This window comes from Paroedura picta, chromosome 6, assembly GCF_049243985.1.
Source record: "Paroedura picta isolate Pp20150507F chromosome 6, Ppicta_v3.0, whole genome shotgun sequence".
Classification (NCBI taxonomy): Eukaryota; Metazoa; Chordata; class Lepidosauria; order Squamata; family Gekkonidae; genus Paroedura; species Paroedura picta.
Window position 1 is genome coordinate 61,802,784 of NC_135374.1, and position 17,624 is coordinate 61,820,407.

General features: G+C 41.1%; 1 protein-coding gene and 1 long non-coding RNA gene across 11 annotated transcripts in view; one reads left to right on the top strand and one right to left on the bottom strand.

Moving 5' to 3' along the window:
- LOC143839955 (uncharacterized) overlaps positions 1 to 7,265 on the top strand; it is a 63,095-nt gene extending 55,830 nt beyond the window's left edge. For both annotated transcript variants that reach the window (XR_013231950.1, XR_013231951.1), the window contains 4 exons: positions 298 to 385; positions 1,614 to 1,710; positions 6,366 to 6,507; positions 6,783 to 7,265. This is a non-coding gene — a long non-coding RNA (uncharacterized LOC143839955). The remainder of the gene's footprint in view (positions 1 to 297; positions 386 to 1,613; positions 1,711 to 6,365; positions 6,508 to 6,782) is intronic.
- The window catches only part of DSCAM (DS cell adhesion molecule), a 603,397-nt gene that overhangs the window by 61,441 nt on the left and 524,332 nt on the right, over positions 1 to 17,624 (bottom strand). For all 9 annotated transcript variants that reach the window (XM_077342744.1, XM_077342751.1, XM_077342750.1 and 6 more), the window contains 5 exons: positions 10,285 to 10,402; positions 7,359 to 7,522; positions 6,434 to 6,532; positions 3,244 to 3,432; positions 766 to 1,056 (listed from right to left, as the gene is read on the bottom strand). In XM_077342744.1, coding sequence (XP_077198859.1) covers positions 766 to 1,056; positions 3,244 to 3,432; positions 6,434 to 6,532; positions 7,359 to 7,522; positions 10,285 to 10,402 — 861 coding nt within the window. The remainder of the gene's footprint in view (positions 1 to 765; positions 1,057 to 3,243; positions 3,433 to 6,433; positions 6,533 to 7,358; positions 7,523 to 10,284; positions 10,403 to 17,624) is intronic.

The following is a 17,624-nucleotide window of genomic DNA, read 5'->3' on the forward strand; positions in this document are numbered from 1 at the left end:
AGATATGAGCTGAATGGAAACTGTGGAGATCCTGTTTCTCCTGTCCTCCCTCTGTCAAAGGGACAGGGCTGGGGCAAGCTGTGACGCAGAACTCTTTCCTGAGCAGTTTTTGTCTACCAGTCTGCTGCTGCCTGGAAAGGTTAAGCCAAATAAAAACTTTTGGCTTTAACCTTTTCAGTGCTGTGACTTTCAACTGAAGATGGAAGTTCGGAAGTGATACTCATTATGAGATTCTTTTGAGAGTTAAAAACAGGGATTTACTACAGCATAACAAGGCTGCATTTCTCTCATTACCAGTTTCCCTTTCTCCATTCTTCAGAGCACTGCCAAAGCCTCCCTTTCCTCACATGCTGAGTCTTCTGTGTCGGAATAAGTATTTACACAGGTGAGCGGGCCCTCTAATACATGTATTTGTATGCATATTCTCACACCTCTTCTGCTGGTACACTGAGAGGCTTAGTGAATGGAAAAGCATCCTCTTGTGCCACTAGAACAGCCCATTACACCACAACGAGTTATAAAACTTCATTGGAAAGCCTGGCCACAGAAGTGTGTCATAAATTTCTACAGACGGTTGTGAAATTTTCCATGTGACAACAGGCAGATGGAACTTCAGATTGTAAATGCCTTTACTATTTTATCATCTACTTATTACAGCTGCCATATTGCCACACACAAAATTAAATAGCACTTAGAGGACATTATGTGAAATTAAATTATTTATGATCATACTTCATTAAACACAAATGAAATGAATGCACTTACTCCCATCATAGTTGAGTGTTGCAAATTTGGCCTGTTTCTCTGCACAGCCGGCACTATTACAGACCCTCATCTGTAGCTCATACCAGGTTGCCTCCTGAAGGTCATACACAATGTATGATTTAGTAAGAGATGTTCGTTGAGCTGTTGTCCATACAGTGGTCCCAAATGGCCTGTACTCCAGGGTAAAGGAGGTGATTGGACAACCGCCATCATTCCAGCCAATGAGATTTAATCTTACTCGAGTGGTGTTTATACTGGCAAAAAGCTCCTGTTCTTTAGAAAACTGTGGTTCTACAAGAAAATATGTATATATTTGAGTTTAGAGAATTCAAATAAATCGATGGCATAACATAGTGCTGTCCAAACATCTCATATGAGGTATTTCACTGCAATCCCAATTTGTAGGTACATCTTTCACTGTTCGCTCTTATATATTATTTAATATAACCTCTTTCTAAATATATCCTTTCCTTTTTCTTCCTCGTTCCACTTTTCTCCACTTCCCCTTTTTCCATGTCATCTGTCTTTTTCCAAAATTGGGGGAGAGGGGATGTGGGGTGGTAATCCTAGAGATTTTGCATCACCAAATGCTTACAGCAAGGATTCCAAGAGATGTTCCCGTGGGGGGAGTGGAGGAAGGGAGGATACTGATTTCAGTATGAAATCCCAGAGATTTCAATAGTGGGAGGGACACTGGGGCACAATAGTGGGAGGGACACTGGGGACTATGCATTGCTTCCAGTATCATGACCAGGTTATAATATGAGAACTCTGCTCTAGGGGCTCTCTGCTATTACTACAAAGATGCTCGTTGATAACTTCAGATTAACATTTTGTCACCTCCACAGAATGTTACCTTCAGTTGGCAGAAATAATCTACAAACAGAAGTGTGGGTGGCGCAGAGACTACAAAATGAAGTCAGAAACTCCAGGGAGCCAAATAATGTATGTTTGTTACATTACCATACAGAAAAACAGGCTGGAACCAAAATCCAGACCAAAGATTAAACAATCCAATCGGAATGGAAGTGGACCATAACCAAATTGTGAGGAAGTGATGAGGCAAACTGTATGAATTACATCCACTTCCAAAGTGGAATAGCTGCATTTTGTCATGAGCTAAGTCACACACAGTTACCCTTAAGTGTGACAGTGTCAAAAATGTATATGAATTCTAACTGTGCAGTTCATAGTAAAGCAGTCACGTGAATAAAAATAGTTCACACTATTTTCACTATTACTTAGCTGTTTCATATTTTATATTTTGGAGGCTGGGACTGTATTAGAAATCTAACTCAAAACAATGCAATACAGAAAATGTTAAAACCCATTTCTGTTCCTGTAACAGTCTGCACTAGCAATGTACCAAATTTTTGGAAATTGCCAAATAAGTGGGATTGAAGAACTCCTGCCAGAAATCAAGCCACCCATCATCTTATCTCTTGACAAATTATGTAAGATAGGTCAAAATTATCACCTACAGACTACAGCCAGGACTAACCTTCCACTGCATTTGCTGGCTCTGGGAATGGGGGAAGTGCATGTGAGAAAACTAAGTGGTTGGATGCTGGCTGCACAGTTAGGTGTTGGTGAGTGCTGTGGTGCCAGTGGGAGAGCCCACCCACATTTGGGGGCTGTTGTCACACTGGCAAAGGCTCTGAGCGGCTACCCCTCTCTTTCCCTATTTAAAGGGATGCTACTGGAACCCTGGTACCAATCTTTCTGTAGCGGGCAGGTTGCCTGATTTCAGAATCGATTCCCAAACTGCACCAATGCTCCTGCAGTGTATTCAATAAGGCTGTGGCTTTTTCCCCCAAAATATCCGGCTGTGGGTCTATCACTTCTTGCCTGTGCTCCCTCCTGTCCTCTGGGCCAGCAGATTATAGGTGGAAACATGACAGCATGGCTAACCAGTACTAAAATGAGATATGAACTGCAACCATCACATCCCATATCTTTTTATTACTACTACTACTGATTATTATCTATGACAGTTTTTGACAAAGTTTACAAATACTTCTCCCCCTTGCAAACTCAGTTTTATCAGTCTCCCCCTACTCTTCCCTCTAACTCAAGACATTGCCCACTTCCTTTCACCACTTTCATATCAGTTTGTACTGAAATATAAATACATGAATTGTGAACAGGTAAATAGACACACATTTGTATCTAAACCAAATACCAACACTAACGATAGTGACAAAAGCAATTACAGAAACAAAGGAAGGGGGAGAACTATTGCAAAGGGTCAGTTGTGATGATATATCAAAGACATTTGTTTCCATCTACAAAGAAACTTGAGAAGCTTTTCCCCATTCCATGAAATTTTGGAGGAGGCCATCTCACAGCCTAACTCTTCACCACCTCACTTAACCAACCACAATGTTGTTTTAAGCCTATAGTTGCTTATCTACACTTTCATGAGATTACGATAGGCACTGGTGCTTGGATGACAACAGGAAAGCAATTTTTATGTACCTTTCCCAAGAGTTTTGGCTTCTATGATCTCACTGATTCGCCCCGGTCCCACTCCATTTTGAGCAGTCAGTGTGAACTTGTACCAGGTGCCACACTTCAAAGTCTCCAAACGATAGGAACGTTCACTGGGGCTGATGGGGAAACTGCCCCACTGTTCACTGTTGTCTTCTGAGTACTGCAGTATATAACCTTCCCAAAAAAGAAGTGAGGACAGTATTAAACACTGGGATATGTGAATCATGAATTTCGTAAATTACAGTAATGTTTTTTGCTGTCAAGTTGCAGATGATTTATAGTGTTCCTGTGGGGCAGGGGTAGTCAAACTGCGGCCCTCCAGATGTCCATGGACTACAGCTACCTGGCAGGGGGGCTCATGGGAACTGTAGTCCATGGACATCTGGAGGGGGCAGTTTGACTACCCCTGCTGTAGGGTTTTCAAGACAAGAGACATTCAAGGGTGGTTTGCCAATGCGTGGCTCTGTGTAGTGACCCTGGTATTCCTAGATGGACTCCCATCCAAATACTAACCAAGGATAACCCTGCTTAGCTTCTGGGATCTGATGAGATTGAGCTAGCCTGGGCTATCCAGCTTAGGGCATTCCAACATTAGCATAGCAAAAAGAACATTATAAAGAACTGTATTTTTTCTTCATTTTGAACAGATATGGCGCAATGTTTTGTTTCTGTTAAATTCCTCCTGTAGCTTCAATAGGGAGGAGAATAAACTATTTCCACTGTCTTTTGAGTCAACAACGTTGTGCAAGCAAAAGAATTACCCTTTAAAATGGGCCACCGAAATATTATACCACATTTCACTGTATATGTGATAATTCAGAACAGCTTTGGCCAGCAACTGGATATGGCAGGGTGATTATCAAATGTGTCTATTCATTTCAAATCTATATCCTTCTTTTCCGCTTTGAAAAAACAATCAAAGTAGCTAATGGAAATTAAACAATCAAGCAAATGGATGCATGCAGGCATTAGAACACAATAAAAAATAAACAGAAAATAAATCACCAGGAGCATTTTGAAGAAGAAGAAGAAGAGTTGGTTCTTATATGCTGCTTTTCCCTACCCGAAGGAGGCTCAAAGCGCCTTCCCATTCCTCTCCCCACAACAGACACCCTGTGGGGTGGGTGAGGCTGAGAGAGCCCTGATATCACTGCTTGGTCAGAATAGTTTTATCAGTGCCGTGGCGAGCCCAAGGTCACCCAGCTGGCTGCATGTGGGGGAGCGCAGAATCGAACCTGGCATGCCAGATTAGAAGTCCATGCTCCTAACCACTACACCAAACTGGCTCTCTTTTGAGAGAACAGCACATAATACTAAAACATATGTTCCACAGGGCCTGTAAGACGGAGCTCTTCCACCAGGTCTTTGGGCGAGGTCAGGGCACAGGAGCTGCAACGGGCCCCTTTAGACGAGACCATCTGCAGTGGAGTCAGCATCCATAAATTGTCCCTTGAGGCACAGGGTGGGAAAATTGTCGTCTGAGAGGGAGGGGATAATTTGCCACCAGGGTACTGTTTTAATAGGGGATTAATGGTTTTATGTATTTGTGGGGTATTATTTTATGTAACCCACTTCTAGATGATTTGACTGATAGCAGTGAGTGATAAATCTAATTAAAAATAAATAATAATCTGTTCCACTTAATATTTCTGATAAGGCCTTGGAGGAGGAGCATGTCTCATGGCTTAAGTGCCACTCAGCGCTTAACACCCACTCAGGATGGCTGTCCCGCCCGAGTGCTTCCTCCTCCAACCGATTTGCCTCTTTGTCCAGCAGTCAGCCAATCTCCTTCCGTCTCCCGCCCCTGACCACCCCCTCCTCCTTCCACTTCCATCCAAGGCTCAGAGGCTGTAGATCCCTGCCGGGTGAGAGCTGCCCATGCTGGTGAGTTCCCTAATAGCCGCCTGCAGCCTTTCCAAGTCCTGGGGAGAGGGGGAGGCTGTCCACAGAGTTCTTCCACTCCACCCCCCCCCCCTAATCTAGTGCCTGTTGTATTTCTGAATGTAATGGGCTTGGCCCCTAGTTAATAATAACATACTAGAATAGGTATCTAAAAGAAATTTAATTTCTTTGGAAAGAGTATAGTATCCCAGCATGGCTTCATCATAAAAAAGGCCATGTCTTCATTTGCCTAATGCCTAACCCAAGGAGATGGGGACCCCAAAAACAGCCTTAAAACCACTTCAAAGAGCTGGAAAGTTTATATAGAAACAAATACTCCTATGAATGGATGTCAGTATAACCATTTCAAGAGATACCATTTCTACCATCCAGCTACTGGTAGCAAGATTCTTTCATCCTGATCCAAAGATTTTCATGGGCAAGGAACAGTCGACAGCAGGTCTAGTTGGACATTTGTTCATGCATGGTGTTCTGTTTCTTTTTTATTGCCAAGGAGCAGGTAGCCTCACAGGATCAAAGGGACTATGAAAACAGTCAATTTGATGTGGCCTTTAAAATATTCTTTGAAGTACTGCTTCCCAGCCTTCTTGTAAGCTAACTAGACAACTTTGTCTTTGTTCAAGATGAACCATAACAAACCTAACCCAGGATAAAGCTTTGTTGGCCTTAAAGATAACCTGGACTCAACCTGCTCCAATCCTAACTTCAGGTTCAAAACCACTTAGTTTTAAATCAGATTCATGTAAATAAAAATTGTGCTTGTTTTCAGAGTTCTGAAATGTTATGTTTTAAATAACAATGTGAAAATAGGCTCAAGACACATTGTACAAACAACACGTGAGCTCTTACTGAGTACAAACAACACGTGAGCTCTTACAACACGTGAGTCTTACTGACAAACTCATGATGAATTTGCAAATACAGTATTCCGTCTTTGGTTCATATGGAGCATCATTGTCCAAAATGCAGACTATCAGCAAGCAACCTAGACTGTATGACCTTCCTTTCTTATTATTAGACATTTTTAATAATGACTACAAAGTCATTTTAATACTTTCAATAAAAATGTCCACTTTTTATTATTTTGTTATTTTTCAGACTTTATCTTGGACATTTCCATTTTATTTTGCATTGTTGCTCTTGCTTTTTTGGCTAATGTAATAAACAGTGATTATAAAGATAATCTACCTCTGCTATTTCTTAAGGTTAACAACACTCATCAGTCGTTCACATCACAAAATCTGCAAAAACACTTATTTGCATTGACTGTTACCTCGAATAGAGCTGCCACCATTGTCTCCAGGAATCCAGGAAAGAGTGATGGAGGATGATGTGGTTTTGGACACTGTAAGTCTAGGTTGGTCTGGTGGAACTGGATAATAGCAGTCAAGAAAAGAAATGAGAATCAAATTATTTTGCATGACTTCAAATTATTCTTAAAAGCATTTATTGGAGAATTGTTTTGGGCTGCAAAAAAGGCATATCAGTCAAAGCATCTATTAATTTGACATTAGTTAAGAGCAGACAATTGATCTTTTTCTTAGACGTTTTAAATCTACATAATTTTATCTGGTATTTATTAACCTCATTTTTTTTCTTTCCCATAATTTCAATCCCTGCAGGATCAACTTTCCAAAGGTTGGAAAAACACATGCCAAGATGAGTTTAGGTAAAACTGTAACACGTCTGTCACAAATCCCAGGTTATGCTCTGGCTACTTTGATAAGGCCTGAATTGATGGCTGCTATGGCTGTGACCATAAAGTCACCAAGAGCAGATTGATCAGTGTTGCAGAAAACCTGCTGCCAGATACATCACCCTTTATTAGATGCTTTGTAAACTTGAGACTATGGCTCTGCAACTGCTAATTCTCAGAATTCTGAATTACATTGGAAGTTGATCCATCAGTTAAGAAATAAACATTACACGTGCATTTTTGACATAAACGAAATCTTCAAACCACTTCCCAAATATTGCTATTAATATAATTTCTAAAGCCACCATGTTATGCCTTGCTTCAATTCTGGGTTTGTTTTTAAAGGTCTCTAGATGGTTCTACAACCCAAATCTTATTTCATTGTTTATTAAATGTCCTATTCTCCTGATTGTGTTGACTCGCTCTGTATAATCTGCCTTGCGTCTCAGTAAGAAAGGTCAACTACAAATACTGTAACAAAAGGGACGTTTTTATTACTTACCCTGTACTTGCAAATTCAAAATGATTTCATCTGATCCCCAGTTGTTAGTGGCCACACAGCTGTAATAGCCTGAATCCTCGGCCTTCACAGTGCGGATGACAAAGCTGCCATTGCTGAAGATGCTTCTTCGCCCATCAATCATCACTAGACTGGGTGTCCCGTTACTACCTCACAGGAAACAAATGTCATACATTAAAGAGGTTAAAATCAACATTACTCAAGATTGGGGTTATTTTTTAAAACACAGGAAAAATGGCAAGAACCAGGACAACCCATTATTCTGACTTGAACAAAGCTAGTATTGCATCGCTAAAGTTGCTATCTTTGTTAAACAATGTTCTGTTGAAATATCCTAGTTGATGTGTTATATGTTAAGTTATGATTGTCATATTTGTTGTGATGTTCCATGTAATTACCCCATGATGTTTTATGTAAACTGCCCAGAGCTGTAGGGAAGGGCAGTATAGAAATCTAAAAGAAAGAAAGAAAGAAAGAAAGAAAGAAAGAAAGAAAGAAAGAAAGAAAGAAAGAAAGAAAGAAAGAAAGAAAGAAAGAAAGAAAGAAAGAAAGAAAGAAAGATCAGTAGCTGTCCTCAATATGATTTGAAGAGGGAACTTATTAATTTATTATTATTTATTTAGAAAATGTCACTACTCCAGAGATCAACTTGATGTGGCTCACACAGAATAGTTTGCTTTCCTTATAATAAAACCTGTATTGTGACCTCAATACTCATTTCTTAAAATTGGAGATGAATGGTCCTGAGTGGGGCTTATGCAACCAATAGAAAAAAAGATAGTTTGAGGGATCTGCCCAGAAATTGCTGACAAAACCATTCTGCCTTTTTTCTATTGGTGGAATATCCCCCATGCAGAGAGAAGGTAATGTGGCTGCAGCACTCTCCCTGGGAGTCCTGCCTTCGAAGGACTGCCCATGCAAGGCTGTGTCCTGGCCCCCAAGGCTGGCCTCACAGATAACCTCTTCACTGGAGGGAGCACCCAAGGAGACTGGCTGCAGCAGCAACATCCCAGACACTCCAAAGACAGGCTGCAGGCAGATAGGCTGCAAGAGCTGGGCCGATTTGGGTGCCTCTGTAACTGCAATGCTGACCTCCCCTTGGGGGGCCTGGTCTCCCAGGCTCTTCTGGCCTACCTTCCAGACTCTTTCCAAAGCCCAGTGCTGCTCTCAAGGGGTACAGACCCTGGGGTTTTTATGGGCACCAACTCCTAACTGCTTAGCAGTGCCATGGCTCAGGTTGAGCTTGGAAGCTCTCTCTTTCTCTCTTTCTCTCTCTTTCTCTCTCTTTCTCCCTCTCTCTCTCTCTCCCCCACCCCCACCCCCATCCCTCTCCCTCTCCCTCTCTACTCCCTCCTCCAGAAGGGGCAGCTTAGGCAGAAGTTCATCTTGTTCAAAACTCAATGAGATCTGGAAAACTCTCAAAGCAGCCATTTCCCTCTGTGGAGCTGATCTTTATAATCTGGAGATGAGTAGTTTGTGATGAGATGCATGTTTGTGTGTGTGTGAAGTTTCCCTGGCAAAATCCATACTAGACCACTAGCTAGCATCCATTGCATTTCAGCATGCAATGAAATCTACTACTATTAAAGCAATAAAGAGCCAGTTTGGTGTAGTGGTTAGGAGTGCGGACTTCTAATCTGGCATGCCAGGTTCGATTCTGCACTCCCCCACATGCAACCAGGTGGGTGACCTTGGGCTCGCCACAGCACTGATAAAAGTGTTCTGACCGGGCAGTGATATCAGGGCTCTCTCAGCCTCACCCACCCCACAGGGTGTCTGTTGTGGGGAGAGGAAAGGGAAGGCGACTGTAAGCCGCTTTGAGCCTCCTTCAGGAAGGGAAAAGTGGCATATAAGAACCAACTCTTCTTCTTCTAAAACAGCATTTTTTTTTCTAAATCAACATGTCATTAAAACCAAGCCAGGGTATAGAACAACATAAAAATCAACATCTAAGCATATTCATAGACCTTAAAAGGTAAAAAGAAGGTTGCCAGTCGGTGAGAGACTGAAGGAGCAGAATGCCAATGGAGCAAACCTGGAAGGGACAGCATGCCATATTCTGTTGGTTCAATTTGGTGTATGTGGTGTGGGGGCACGTAAGCCCAGTAGAACCAATGACAATAATCCATGGCTCAGAAGAACTCAGTGCCACTATGGCAGTGCAAACTCAATAGAATTAATGTCCATATGAAGAATCAAATCCAAGCAAGGCAACTCTTACAAAAGAAAAAAAGACCTCTTGAAACTGACAAAAAATGCTCAAAACTGACAAAGGCAGCCTGGCAAGCCATAAAAATGCCTGGCAAATACAGAAACAAAGGAAAAAAACAGGGGAGGAAGAGAAAGAAAACCATAATGGGAGTCTGCAAATACTGCCTCCTAATCTTTCTAGTTAATTCTGAATATTTTTGGAACTTTTCAGAGCCATTTTTTTGGTATCCTGGATAATTTCCGGTTATACTCAGGGTGTCAAATATATTTGAAAAATATCATATTTTCAGGCATATTTTCTGCTCAGTTTCACATGTAAAACAGCAGGGGACCTAAAAGCCCTAGCCAAAAAAAAAAATCACCTTAAAATGATTAAGTTAGGTGTCAGGCAAACTTCAAATTGTATTATTGAACCAACTACTGCATTTCATATTCCTTTTAGGTTAAACTGCCATTCTAAGGACCAAAACAGATGTGGGAAAGATCACAGATCTGCATTTGCTAGTAAAAAGCAATTTACAAGCATGTGCAGTCATGATTCAGATCAAGGCCACAAGGGAAGGTAAAATCAGTGTAATTCAATCTCCACATAGTGTCACTAATCGAAATACTTCACTGGAAGTATGTTACAGCTCCATATGATTAGGCAGTTGATCACTCAGTTCTTCCTGAATATGTACATATAATTGCTGGTTACCTTTCTTTCATCCATTTGACTGTAGGAGCTGGATCCCCAACACTCTTGCAGGGGAGGACAATATCCTTCATCCATGGGGTTGTTACCGTGCCACTGAATGTCAGAATTCTGGCTGGAGCTGAGGCAAGAAGCAGAAAAGGGTTAATGTGAAGACTGGTATGGTGCTACATTCATTGGGGAGGGATTAAATATTTAAAGGAAAAGTTAAGATGCTTCTAGCTATGTTTATATGAGACTAATTAATTCCAACCAACATCATTTGGCAGTTGGAACACACATAATATAATTTTAATATCTGCAGAAAAGAAAGTTGGGGGAAAGGGGGCCTCCAGGCAGCTGGGAATAAAAACAAACAGCTTTTAATCACTGATCCTTCTTGACTGTACTGGAAGAAACCTGTAGACTTTGCACATGGTCTGATGGTGCTAAATAGCCTTCAAGTTACATTAGAATTTAGCCTGCACTGGACATCTGCAGCTAGTCTGCATTCTACTGCTGGCCTAGAGTCAGTTATTGCCCCACAGTTCTCTTGGGCAGCAATACTTAAAGTGAAAACTGTGCCCATGAACTGAATCAGGATCCTCAGCTGACAACCCCAACACTCCCTCTCTCCCTTATAACACCGCAGCAAGATTGAAAGGCAGAGAATGATGAGCACTATGTTCCTAGAGTCCTTTCCCATTTTTTCACTATTTGCAAAAGTATTTTTGTAACTTACATTATAGGATAGCCATAACTTCCCTCAGCACCCTAACTCCGTCCCACCCAGTGTCAGACCCCCAGTTTTCCCAACACAAACCCACAAACAGGAAGGAGGGGCAACAAGACAGAGGAGAAAGAAAAGGACGGGGGGGGGGGGGGAGAAAGAGCATGTGGTAACAGCACAGGGTATTTGTATTGAAATATTGTGAACCGGTTTCCGTGAGCGGTGGTCATACAAATAAATGAATGAATGAATGAATGAATGAATAAATAAAAATAATAGTAATAGTAATAGTAATAGTAATAGTAATAGTAATAATGGTAATGGTAATGGTAATGGTGATAGTAATAGTAATAGTAATAGTAATCTATTTGGTCCCTAAATCATATTTTTCAGAGGCCCTTTCTTTTTTGGCTCCCAGGGCCTTGCATATCTTTCACTAGTTTTGAGACCACTTGAGATTCCCGGGGTCAAAATCATTGGCATGCAGCTCAGAGGGGGGGGGTTACAATGAAAATAAATGCAGATTGACAAAATGAAGCATATGCACTGTTAGACGGAGAGAGATATCAAGAAAAAACAGAGGCAAGCATGCTCCAGATTCTGGTTTGCCTCTTCCTTCTTGCCTTCATTTGGAAGCGGTAGAGATGGGCAGGAAAGGAGACAAGAACATGCAAGGAGGACTCTTCTAGTCTGTTTCCTTCCCACCATTCTTTCTTACACAAGAAGAGCTCACAAGTCAGACCAGGAATCCCCTGGGGCATCCTGTCCCTCTCAGTGGTTACCAAGCTGCTTCTAGAAAGCCCATAAGTCTTCACTCTGCTGGAGCTCCTCAGCAACTCATGAATCCATGTAGCTATCGTGGCCCATAGATATATTCCACTGATAGTTTAATCCCTTCTAAATGGCTACACATTTGTTTTCTTTCCCATCCCATACTCTAGTTTAAAAGATATGAAGAGTTCCTCTGCTCTGTAGCAACTGAGTAGGTGTCCAAAGACCACTTGGATATTTGGGGCTGTCAACCCCTTGTTGCCTGCTTCAATTACAGTGGCTTTCTCTAATATCACACCCTCATCTAGAAGCCTTAACATTCACAAAGCATGCCAGAAGTAAATGGAGCACATAATGTAAAAAAAGGCAGTCGTTATGTGATTGTACATACAGTTGTATAAGGATCCTTTTTTGTACAGTGTTTCACCAATGCATAGGAGTGCATGTAAACATTGGTGAACCTTTGCACAAGAGCGACTTTTATACAACTGTATCTGCAGTCACATACAGATTTCTGTGAGGCAATGCTTTTTCATTGTACATGGGTAAAAGAGAGGGGTGGGGTGGGGAACAAACTGAGAATTGGATTTCGAGTATATGCAGCTTGCCCCAGCACATCCAGGGAAAATAATCCAGCCACTGTGTGAAACAGGATGTTGGACTTGATAGAGTTGTCCAAACCAGCAGAATTTATGTTCTTATGTCATGGTAAGTAAACGAAGCCTCCATATTCAGAGAAAGTGAAACTCTAAAACCCAGTGCTAGGGGGCAACATCAGGGGAGAGCCTTAGCCTCTATGCCCTGGCATTTGGCCGTCCAGGGCAACTCGTTGATGACTATGTGAAACAGGACATTAGACTAGATGGACCAGTGGCCTGATCCAGCAAGGTCCTTCTATGTTCTTAATTTCAAGCAATGTTCCTAGGTATAGCAGGGGTGTATTTTATATACTTCAACAAAGGAAGAGCCAATGGGGGGAAATGTCAGGATTTCCTCTTCCTTTGATGCAAAGTTCCTCCAAGACAAGACAGATTTTGACAGCTGTCAGCCTACAGTTCAGCTTCTCTAATAATATGTGATCATTAAATTAAAATGATGCAGAGATACAAACTGTCAGGAACAGAACAGTGGGAGTATGGAACAGATATTTGATGGTAATAATTCAGTTTACTGGTTCATGGGTGGTAGAGTTAATTCCCTCAAAAGAAAACCTGGGTGCTTTTTTGATTCTATTCTGACTTCTTGGTACAGTGTGTGTCAAAGGAGAAGAGGTCAGAATTCACAAGACGGCAGAGAGAGATCAGTACATGCATCCAGCATCTGACATTGGCCATTTCACAGTGAAACTCAAGGGTTGAGGAGAAGCATCTTCTAAATTAGAGTTTGGACCATTTAGGTAAGTTCTTTCCAACCAATCAGGTAACTATATTGCAAAGTACAAGTGTAGGGTATTAGTCTTAGCCACCAAGATAAGAGTGGATGTGCCACCTTCTTGTTCAGTGTTACAAAAATCTTTTATCACGTGAATCTTTCAGCAAATATCACCAGGGAGATTAATGGAAGGTAGACATAGATTGGTATCAACTACACATATCCAGAATATGTATTTAGACCCTTAACAACACCGCTCCATTACCTTTAATACACAGCTAACTTTTCATAGGAGCATTCAATGGTAGAATACGTGCCTTGCAGGCCTCATATTCAAAAACTGACATCTCCAATGAGGAAGGTCAGAGAAAGACCCCTTACCTAATGTCAGCTGGAGTAGATGAAATGGGGCTAGGCAGATCAACTCTAATCTAATTCTATTTAAGGCAACCTCATGTATTAATAAAAAGGAGCCATAGCTAAGAGATAGATCAAATCATTTGTGCATAGAAAGTCCCACATTCAATTCCTAACATCTTCATTTAAAGGATCTCAGATGTCCCTAAAGATCATACTCAGACCCTGGAAAGCTGCTGCCCAACAAAATAAATATAGTTAGTCTGACTCTGTATAAGGAAGTTTAATACTTCTAATTTCTATGTTCATACAATTCCCCACTTGGGGAATCATTCATTTCTTTTTAACTTTCACCCTTTCCTTTTAATGGGAGCTGAATGACCAAAGCTCTAGGGCAATATTTTTATATTCATTGCTGATACCAAGTTATGCCATGATAAATAGTGTGACAAATCACTGCATCTACTTGCCAAGGGATGTTTGAAATTATGCATATGGATGAGTAAGCTGCACTTCTAGGTTGTGCAGGGTACATAACTTCTATGCATCAAAAATGAAGAGCTTTCAAATCATGTTCTTTCTGTTTGTTTGTTTTTCTGTTGGTGTTTGCAGATTTTTTTCTGGAGAGCTGAGCACGTGCCAGTTCTTATGAGTATGCCAACAGTATAGATGTAGGATAGTTGGTGCATCTGGAACTGAGCAAAAATAGTTAATTTACAGAGAGGGCATTCTTCAGTTATTCTGATAAAACACCGCACTTGCACTCACTGGCATTCGGGTAAATTATTCCCAAAGAACTGTGCTCATCAATAAGAAGAAATCAACATATTCTAAATATGTGTGTATAACCCAATCTTTCCACTGTTTTATGAAACTGGATTCTAGTTGTACAAGGAGTGATGACCTTTAGTATAAGTTAACCACAATGACACAGTGGATAGTGCGTAGGGTTTGGATGGGGGAAATCTCGACACCATATTTATATTCAGTGGTGAATTTCTCTGGTGAAAACCACCACTGCTCAGTCTAGCATGCTTCACAGGATTGTCATGTCACAAGAAAGCAGCTGAAGAACAAGGTACAAATGCAGTCATTAACAAATAAGTGGATTTTTTTTAAAACACCCAAAATTAAATCTGGAGAAGTCTGAAAAAAGGAACTACAAAACTGAACATTTAATTTTCAAGATTCATGGTTCAACACTGCTTAATTTACTACACAAGCAACAGCTTCAAGAATGGACAGATCTGTTGATAATCCCTAGCTCCAAAGTTGACCAGCCTGTTGGAGTGAGCTGCCAGCCACGATCAAGACCTTGACAGAGTTACTGCAGTTCCACAGGGCCTGTGAAGTGGCACTCTTCCACCAGGCCCATGGTTAAGACCTGGGCAATTTAACATCATAGAGGTCTCCCTCCACTCCTCTGTTTTCCTCCTCTCTTTCATATGCTTGCACATACTACCAACCCTGCAAGCCAGATGGAGGATGGCTGGGGGAGGGGGTTATTGTTAGTTGCTGATAGTTAAATGTTAATTTTAGTAATTTTATGTTATTTTTATTGTTTTATTGATTGTTTTTATACTGTTATTGTGAATAAGCCCAAGCACGTTCATGGAGTGGGGTGGTATACAAGCTGAATTATTAGTATTAGGGATATCACAAAGAAGACATAGCACACCTCAGTTATACAAAGTCTGATATATGCTTCACTAGCCACACTGAGGAAATGTCAAATTTCATTCCTCCTACCCGATGAGTAGGCCAGAAAATGTCATATGGCACAACAAAGCTTGCAGTCAGAAACTGCAGTGCTCAGTGTACTCAAGAAGTGCCTTATGCACCATTTCCTCCTCTTCTTTCAGTGGCTTAATTTGAGGCTATGGACAATATCTTCCATCAGTAAATAAAAGAAAAAATAACCCAGGGGACACTGAGGTGCACCTAGCATAATGGCAGTTAGGCTGGCTGAGGGCCAGAAGAAGAAATGCTCAGCAGAATGCCTGTGGAAATCACTCCATAAACCCTCTTTTCTCTCCAAAAGTATAATTATTTATATATATTAACAAGCTATATGCTATATTTAGAACAGAACACTACTAGAGATCAAATTTCCAGTCATGAAACACTTCAGTCAAATTTGATGCTTAGAACTAAGAGCTAATAAGGAAGAACAAACTACAGGATGAAAATCTATTTTACACCAACCAGACAAACACGAAAACAAGCATTAGCATCAAACATAACTGGAATGTTTAATCTCAGTGGGTTTCTATTCCATCCAAATCACGCTTTCAAAGCAGTCCTTGGAGAGCAAAGAAAAATTGCTGCACTAGACCACTACATGACTTCTGGGATCCATAAAAATATAGAAAACTATTATGTGTGGTATTATGATCATCCTAAAATGGTGGCACAATCACATTACCTTCAAGAAAGTTTCATGTCCTCCAGATAATCAATTTAGTAAAATTTTAAAGATTAAATCACATGTACATGCATTCATACAAAATCAGTTCTGTTGATCAAAAGGAAGAGAACAAGCCTATCTTATGAAATTACAGTATATTGCTAGCAAAGATATGAGATGAACGAGAATCACAGGGTTTATGGCCATTCTGAAGGACAATAAAAAGAACGCAGTTTATTCTGGCTCAGGGGAAAGAACTCTGCATGCATTTGCACCAATAAACTGTGCCCAGTAGTATGCAAATGCATATCTGCACCCATGGGAGCTAGATATGTACTGTTCTGTTAAAAAATAAAGCAACCCCCCCCCCAAAAAAACCTAACGATTATTGACACCCTAAACCCTAGGATTTCTTTGCCACCCTTTTAGGCATCATTCATGTTGAGTTCCTTGCTCAGTAAGACCTGTCAGCACCATGTCATGGTGTCAGAGTGATAGCCATATGGAACTCTGGCTTTATCAGAAGAATAGGCAGCACCTCTGCCTTCCTCCAGGGGTGGAATTCAGGGTAAAACTTGTTACAGGTCTTGTTTACCTTCTAACACTGGGCTCAATACTTGAACTGAGGTCCTAAAGAACCAGGATTTGAAGGGAAAAGCTTTATCCAATTTTGGTGCCTCAAGACCATACTAAATTAGAATGAGGGTAGTAGCCGCCACCACCACCACCCTAGAAATTCCAGTAAGGGGGACATTCCCAGTATAATACTGGAAAAGAGAGTCCTGAATTCACCTCAGCTAGGTGTTCCTGTGTCAGGGGAGAGGCAGTTGAGCTAGCCTTTTCTTAGTTTATCATTCTCCTTTCCTTCTGTGTTCTCTTCCACAACTAGAAACAGAGGTGTTTTTCCAGGACTATCAAGGTCTGTGAGTAATCCAAGTAATCTAAGGGGGAACTGTAGGTTGGGATGTTTTATTCAAGGATGTCTCTTTTTCCCAAGAATCAAACTCTGGTTTCTACAGCAAGCTTTATTTCAGTATAAGTCTAATTAAGAATGAAGCACAGATAGGAAATTCTACAGCACAGAGTGCCTAAAGAAGCAAACAAACTCTTACAAGCTAGAGTTAATTTACATGCTGAAGACCACCCACCCCCCTCCTTGATTGAGGGTTGAGGCAGTCTCCATCCCCTCTGAGTTTACTGAGACTCACTCTTCTCTGGAATACATAGAAAGACTACAAAGAGGGACATGTGTCTGTGAACCGCTATTTTTGGGACTGCAGCACTGTGCCCCCTCTACCCCACAGTATGGTCTAATGACAGTATGGTCCCCAAACCAACTGGCTAATAATTCTGCCAGTTATAGATAAAAGGATTGCTGCCTCTGCCCTTTGGTTTGATGATGGTGCAGATTAGCTCTCTGGAGCCTTTACAGGTGAAAGCTTGATCTTCAGTCAGAAGAAAGGTGTCAGTTCAATGGCTGCTTCATTGCCTGCTTTGGGCTTTCCCAAGACATCCATTATACTAAAAGTGACCCTTGGCTCCCCACAATTTATGCAGCTGTGGATCTGGTTATCTATTCTAGAAATTAGTTTAGCACCAGAGTAACTTCCATTCGTAACAAGCCTGACATATCTAGTTATTTTAAAGGGTGGGCCCTAACTATGGTGACCAGATTGTCCCACTTTTGGAGGGACATCTGGGGGTACCTGGCAAATTGTACTTATGTTG